Genomic DNA, 8076 nt, shown 5'->3' with positions numbered 1-8076 from the left:
GTATTTGTAGAATGTAAACTCCTCCTCACATATGAAAATTCACACTTTCCCCAAAACAATACTGCAAACACGACCTCAGTATATCCAGTACTGAGTGTCCACAATCCATAGCTACGTCACCGTACACAGATACAAGTATATGAGTAGAATATAACACGGAAATCATGCTAATTGTGAATTCAAAGTAACTGTAACAAATAACCTATGGCTTACTTCATTAAAACATTTTCTTTATAATTCTTTTTGAAAAGCACAGTTTGTATAAGAACTAAAAGGCAATCAATTTCATTTTTACAAGTATGACAAATGCACAACAATTCGAAATAATAAAGGGAATGCTAAATCAAGTTAAAACTTTAAGTGCTGTTTAATGTGAGTACTGAGTCGAAAATATATTTTTAAAAAGCCCATATTGCACACAGCAAGAGTCATTCTTCCACTGTTGTCATCCAAATATGTAATTAATTTTAAATGAACGTGAAAAACTGAAATGCATAATCATTTCCACTTCAAAATTAGATAATTAGTCATGCTCTTAAATCTGGTTAGTGTGACTAAAATACATATTCAGAACAAATATAGATTTTATTTCCCTAAAACACATAAACATGAAACTGCCTTCTGTAGAAACATTAAATTATGTTTATGTGAAAGTAGACTTGCAGAACAGTCTCCAATAGATCAAAACACACTGTCGCGTGCAAACATAGTGGTGTAAAGCAAAAACAATATCTGTTTTTTCAATTAACTCACTTTTTCAAAAGGTGACACTGCTAGGTTTTATTTTTCAAGTTCTTTATTGGCCAATGATAGTATTATAAACTGTATAACTACCTCATTTATACAGTATATTAAGTTTATTAGTAGTAGTAGTAGGTAGTGATCAGCATGTGCAGGGCTAGGGGTGCTTGCAACTGGAAGATGTAGTCAGAAGAAAGATATTTTATATTTCAAAATTATATTCAAGATTTGAAAACTATGTTTTAGTGTTGCTCATACATTAATTTTTTTTAAGTCACTTGGTGATAACAAAGAAATATTCTGTGGCAAAAGCTGTGGACTGGCAACATCAGTCGATACAAATTTAAGGGTGTTCTTCTCCTCCCTCCCTGTAACTCTTTCTGTCTATACTCCATAAACCAGCTTGCGTGTGTTGTGCGTCTCTGTCTAAGCCCTTTTTCACTTCACTGGACTGCTCTAATACTGGTATATTTTTCATCCACTGCTTCTTTTTGAGGATCCACTTTACTCTGTCTTCTCTGGCTCATTCTTTAGGAATATCGTCAGCACACACATGTGAGACGTAAAGGAGAACGGCATGGCACCTCTCTGTATCAGAGGCCATACATGTACACACACCCAGACACACGCTCTTCTTCCACACTCGGGCAAATCGATTCCAGCATACTCTTGTCACACATCATTACACCTTCCTATCATCCTCTGCTCTCTTGCTCTGTATATGCGCCTCTGAGTGTGAGAGAGGCGATGTGTGTATGTGTGATTGAGCATGCTTTAAGTAGGTATGCAAACATAACACACACGTCTACTGCCTGTTCCTCGCCCTCAGGTACTGCATATGCTTTTTAAAAGCAGGAAAGCAGACACGCAAGGATAACTTTGGAGACAGCCGCAGTGGCGATCCCACAGAATCATTTGTCTTGTATCTTCCATTACCGAGAGGCTTGAAGTTATTTCAGCGTGGCATAATGTCCCACTACTTTTATTCCAGAAAGCCATAACATCAGTGAGGTGAAAACTAGTCTAGCCAACAACACACACACACACACAGACACACACACAGACATAGCCATCACAGCCAGGCTGGCTCATATAGACAGGTTGCTCAATGATACATGAAATTAAAGTTTTCAACAGAATAGCAGTGAAGAGGGTAAAACACACAGAGCTAATTCTAACTATCAGTGGGAGATGTTTAATGTGTCTCAAGCATAACTCTCCTGTCCTTTGTGTGGGAGTGTGTGTATATGCACACTGTACTGTACATTGTGCATACAGTGTACACAGTGTAGTGTACAGTGTTCCATGTGTACATGTATTTTATTTCTGCATAGAGTGATGAAAATACAGCTAACATCTGATTTTATTTAAAAAACTGATGGAGCTATTGATCCCGCTTTTTTTTTCTTCTTCAGGGACACATACACACAAGTGCACACACACACACACACACACGCATGCACACACACATAAACACACTTACATACACCCTGACTGGTATAACCTTGAAACCCAAGCTGTTTCCGATGGACATAGGATACGGGACAAATCAGGACTAGAGAGGAAAGAGGAGAGGCAGGGGGGTGGATGAAAGACTAAATCTGGTCCAACTGTAAGATTTAATTTTTTTTCTCTGAAAACAGCAGCAAACAAATCTGCTTATTCAAATATTTAGATCTATGTAATTTATGCACCCTAGGTCCTTCTGGGAATTATTTTGGTTTACAACTTAGTAGTCATGCAATAATTTCATTGATTATTTCAAGACATAAATCCATTCAGAATTGCTCCTACAAACCTATTTTTATTCTTACTGAAATTACTGAAAGCATCTTAATGAATTATCTATGAAAATATGAAATTAAGCTACTAATGTATTTGGATTAGGGCTGTCACTCAGTTAAAAAGAATCAAGTAATTTATTGCACGGTTTTATGTTATCAATTATGATTAATCACAGTTTTGCACTTTTTTAATAATATCTTTGATTGAAGATGATTTAACTGGAAGTCAAATCAAACATCAAATTATTGCTGAGTCAACACAAAGGAAGTATCAAATTCAAATTGTAGCTTTTTAACTTGGAACACGAAGAAACAGCATGAGCCACAATAGATGTGAGACATAAAAACTGTACAGAAATTATGAGGAAACATAAAATCTGAATAGCACTCTGTGGTTACTTAACAAAAGATTTGCGTACTGTATTTATCATTACATTGTCATCAGGAAGCTTTTAATAATTTTAACTTCAAAGGTACTGGTCTAGTTTTTTGTCCTAAATGTTTCAGTGAAAAAAAGGTGTATATTCAATGAATGTGAACAAAAAAATGCATATCAATTATTTTAAAAGTATTTTTAAGATTTAAAGATTTCAGCATCTGCCTAAGCATGCAGCGTGATTCAGTTGTGCACATAATGCTTTTGTTTGTTTGTGTGTGTGTGTGTGACTGATGCACAGGTATGGTTATTTCCAAGGGAGTTTTGTTACGCTAGGGTCAGAGAAATAACTGAAGAGTGAGTCCATCTGTCCACTGCCCAGGGGAAAAACACGCACGCACACACACGCACACACACACACACACACAAGCCTTGGTCTTTTCTCTTCAGTACCATCCTCCTCTCTGTACAACAGTGTATATCCCTCATTCTTTCTGCCTATTTAAAAGCATATGTGCCCTCAGGGGAACTGTGGTCCCTCCCCAGCTTTTCTGGACAAGAGCTACTAGACTGTAGCGGACACACAATAAGGCACAATATACAGGACATTGAAAGCCTGCGAGTGAACGTGCGTGTGCACTGGTACATCCTGCACATCTGACGATACCATGCAATCCAGCAACATACCAGTTTGGTGTGAAAGATGCACTTTTCTCACAAAGAGGTCTCCAGTCTTTTCTTTGCTCAATTAACCCCGCGGCCTTCATTTGCATTTCATAAAGAGGTCGTCACTCTGTGGGAGGGTTATCTTCTTTTTTGGAGGCAGAAAAAGATGAGAAGGGGGAACAGTTTTTATCCTGTCAAAAAGATAACACCACTCCTCTGCCTTCTGAGAGACTGATGAAATCCACACTATAGGCCCATATGTGTCTGCGCACGTGAAGAAGCAGCGTGTGTTCGTGTGCATGCATTTATGTGTGTTTGTGGGATTCTGTGTGCACTCATGTATATGGTACATGCGTAAGTGACAAAACACAAGTCCTGGTTGTGCATTACATCAGATCTCTGGTTTGACCTGTGTGACACCTAAGAGCAGCCACACCACAGTGGGTCTCTGCATCCACCAGGCCCCTGAACTGCTGGCCCCAAACCATAGCATGTGCACCCGCAGAGAGGTTAGCTTCAGCTTGGCCTTTTATCCACCGGCTATCCATTAGCCAGTTTTGACTCATGCTTCATCAACTGACCCTCCATTAAGAAAATTTGCATTCCATCACACTCAAATCTCATATAAATGCCACAAAGCATAGCAGAAAATGGATGGGAACAGACTGCAGAAAGGTATGAAAAGAGGTAAGGGTTGTTAGAAATGTGAGGAAGATTCAGTTGCTTAGCGAAAAAATTGTGCTTTTTCAGGAGAGTATATCTGTGTGTGTATGCCTGTGCGTGCATGTGTGTGTGTATGCGTGTGTGTACGCATCTGCCAGAGTGCCTGAGAATTGGACATTTATTTAAAAGGCACATGTTTCGAATAAGCTTTTAAATCTGTGCCTACCTAGTCGACACGCATTACCAATTCTCAAGTGGCTAAAAAGCACAGGTCCTGCAGTTTAAGAGATGAAGAGTGACATTTCTCTCAGCGCTGAAAAATTACTCAACAGCAGTCATTTCCTCTCAGAAGCTGATCTTCCACATCCACACAGAAATTTTAGAAGTCTCCCAAAAAGGTATCATTAAGCGTTTAAATAAACAGTTAGTGTACACACAATATCACATGATTTCAGCTTTTCAAAAGAATAAAAAACATATTTCAAGGATAGATAGATAATCTCATCTCTCCTCTCTTCTACTCCGCATTTTGTCAGATTCAAACTGCCGACAAGAAAGCCCTGCTCAAGTTCATATTTGAATAATATTTTGAAAGTTTTGAGGTTCCTTGTGGTACTTTTAACAATAAAACTGCTCACCTTCTGCAGCAGCTGGGAGCCAGAGTACTTTGCAGAGATGGACTTCATCTCCCCCCCAAACGCTGAAGCCCAAAGCTTCACCCTGCAGAGCCACACAGACAAGCAAGCAATCAGACACATAAAACACTCTATATATACAGTAATAGGCCACAACTTAGAGCAGTTAACACGCTGACTTAAAAAGTATTGACTAGTCTTGCTTTTTCACTAATTTTGCAAGAGCATTCATTTGCCAGCCTGTCATTTTTATATTTTATTATACTTGCTATACAACAAAAAGAAAATAGAGGAAGCATCAGACTCAAAAACAGCAGTGGCAACCATTCAAGGACCGAATCACAATAAGCCATCAAATATGTCTGTAGACTCAGACAGCTAGCGTATTTTATAAATCAAGTTCTGGTTTGAAACTTGGAGAATCAAGTGATGCGCGGCGCCTTTGCGTAAAAGAGCATCTACTTACACGGACGGAGGGATGCTTTGGTGGGTTCCTCCCACCCCAGTGACCCTGGTGCTTAGAGTTGAGAAAAGTAAAAGCAGACACGCACACCACGCACTGGAAACCACACAGCTCCGATCCACCTGCATCTTGGGGCAAAAATACCCTCCCTACGCGCACAGTGCGAGTTTTGGGCTTTATGCTGCCACCGTGGATTTTTTTTCCCCCTCCAGAGAATCCACAAAAAAAAAAAAAATAAATGAAAGGGAGAATAAAAAAAAAATTGGAAGGAATCAAAAGTCACCTATGCTGACTGACTAAATCGTTCATGGCAATGTGTGTTCGGCTGTTCTTGGTGCGGGGATGTGCGATGTGCCTTGGTAAAACGGCAGGATCCTCAGCTGTGTGAGTTATCCAAAGTGCCGCGGTGTGGCCCCGCTGACCGGTGCGGCGCACACGGCTCTGCTGCTCGGCTCGAAAAGTCGAGCTCGACTGCTCCGGAGAGGGAAAGTCCGCTCAGCCGCTCTGTTTCAAAGACCTCACCCGCAGAGAGCAGAGAGTGGAGGTTCAGGGGGGGAAACCGGGGAGATCATCAAACGATGCAGGCAGCGCACAAGAGAGCACGCCTACTCCTCTTGACTGATGCGACTAGCCTCCTCTCTCTCTCTCACTCTCTCACTCCCTCCCTCCCTTTCTCTCTCTCTCTCTCTCTCCCCCTCTTTCTCTCCTCCTTACTCTCAGGATCTGAGGATAGGCTACTGAGGATGCTGTTATTGTTGTTGTTGAATTACGCCATATTCTGCTTCCCCCCCCAACTCATGGCCTCTAATACAGGGCTATAATAGCTAGCCTTTAGCTTTCATGTCAGATCAAGTCATGCACTGTATGCCCAGTTCAGTGAAGCAAGAATCAGTGCCAAAGTCCTGACAAAAGACAGAGAGGGAGAAGAGAAAGGAAAGTATGTCTGTGTGTGTAAAAAAAAAAGACACAAAGGGGGTGTCCAGGCACTTGGTGGAAAGAGGGAAGGACCAGATGATAAGTCAGTTATGCTGCATAAAAGCATGCCAATTGAATGCACTTTGCAGCAGTGATGTGGCACTGGCAGTGTGTGGGCATATGGGTTGTGAAAGAGGATGAGAGCCCCCAGGCGACGGACCCCATGCGACGGATCGAGTTTCACATAGAGCCGGAAGGATTCTGGCTAAAGCACTGGAAGGGGATCAACATGGACTGAATGGCCTATCTCTATCATTGCAGAAGTGGTGCCCTTTACAGGCCTCTCACGCTAGAAGACTCACCTTTGACATGTGTGGGTCAAACATCAATGCGAAACAGCCGCTCTTGGTTAGTCAAATCCACAAAATGACCATAAGTTGGTATAGACCTGTCTTTCCAGCAGCACATACCATAGAAGAGTTAACATCCCTTTCGATAGGATTATAGACTTCTCTAATTTAAAACAAAACTGTGCATACATTCAAAAAATAAGGTTAAAAATGTCTTAGTTTTACATAATGGCATATGAGACGGGGGACACTGAAATGCAATCAGGTGGGAAAATTTTTTCAAACACCTGATCTTTGCATACAGGTTATTGCTCTGATTTTCACAGCTTTTCACAGTCACTCCCCTACAGTAGCCAGCGCTTTGATGTCACTGGAAAATCTCCCAGGTTTCCAAATGAACAAGCACAGACCGTTCTAATGTGACTATAATGAAGATGAGACTATAATGAAGTGAGCCTGCAATGAAACAAGCTCTATGTGAAGATCTGGTCTGACAATAGAATGAAGCAAACTCAATTAAAGACGAATACTGAGAGTGATAGACTGTAAAAATACATCAGATTTGTGTTGTAAAGCAATGCAATAACAGTTGCTGCTATATATATAGTAAAACTCTTACTCACCCTATTACAACACCAATTGCTCACTTTACCATTGGCAATATGACAACTGTGCCAAGACGTAACTTTCAACACTGATTTAAACAGATGATGGTGGATATTCAGTTTATCTGTGAAATATTTACTTATTTTGAATATCTGGATAGGCCTACGATGCAGAAGTGGCCCCACTCCAAGGCTCAAACCACTAAATTAAGTTAGATTTGCATTTTTTAATGTCTTCCATCCATTTACTTGACTGAGTTTCTTTGTATTTTTTGTTTAGTGTGAAAATGCTCTGCACATGCTCTGCCTTGCTAGTATTGTAGTGGTTTTGTTTGAAAAGCAACAGCAAAGTAATGGCAAAGTCAGACAATGATGCTGTGATTATTGCCGGGATACACAAACACGGCTACACATTTTAGTAATAAGAGAGATTCTTTGAAGTTAAATGGACATCTGTATGGTGTTTACCTTTTGTTTCTGTCTCAGCGTGGCATACTGTATGTACTATATGTTGCCTGATGGCAGCTGTACAGTACACAGAAAAGATGGCCAAGTCAACAACCACTTCACCATCATCCCAACTTCAGTAAAGAGATGACATAGAGCATTTTGGACAAGTTTCTTTATTCCTGGAAACCTGCAAAATAAAACAAAAATATCAGCTGCGGAAGTTGGACTGATTTTTCTTTATTGAATGAGAGTTTTTATTCACAACGCCAAAGCCTCCCTGGAGACTTCCTGAGTGAGAAGTGTTATTGTGAATCAGAATATCATCGAGCAAAGCAGAGCCATTTCACTACTCAGTACTATGTGGCTTGAATAATGGCAGCTACATTAAGTGCAGTGAATGCTCAAGTAAAAACCAACATAAACTACGC

The 8076-nt window shown here is 40.4% G+C and overlaps 1 protein-coding gene across 1 annotated transcript in view; it reads right to left on the bottom strand.

The window, feature by feature from the left end:
• The window catches only part of cacna2d3a (calcium channel, voltage-dependent, alpha 2/delta subunit 3a), a 107933-nt gene extending 102477 nt beyond the window's left edge, over positions 1-5456 (bottom strand). The window contains exons 1-2 of the mRNA XM_035656128.1: positions 5332-5456; positions 4869-4950 (exon numbers count right to left, since the gene is read on the bottom strand). Coding sequence (XP_035512021.1) covers positions 4869-4950; positions 5332-5456 — 207 coding nt within the window. The remainder of the gene's footprint in view (positions 1-4868; positions 4951-5331) is intronic.
• Positions 5457-8076: the final 2620 nt, after the last annotated feature.

The sequence above is a fragment of the Morone saxatilis genome, unplaced genomic scaffold (assembly GCF_004916995.1).
Source record: "Morone saxatilis isolate NCDOM2014 unplaced genomic scaffold, NCSU_SB_2.0 Contig15, whole genome shotgun sequence".
NCBI classification, from domain to species: Eukaryota; Metazoa; Chordata; class Actinopteri; family Moronidae; genus Morone; species Morone saxatilis.
Note: the sequence above shows the minus strand (reverse complement) of the source record. Positions and strands in the feature narration are given on the sequence as shown.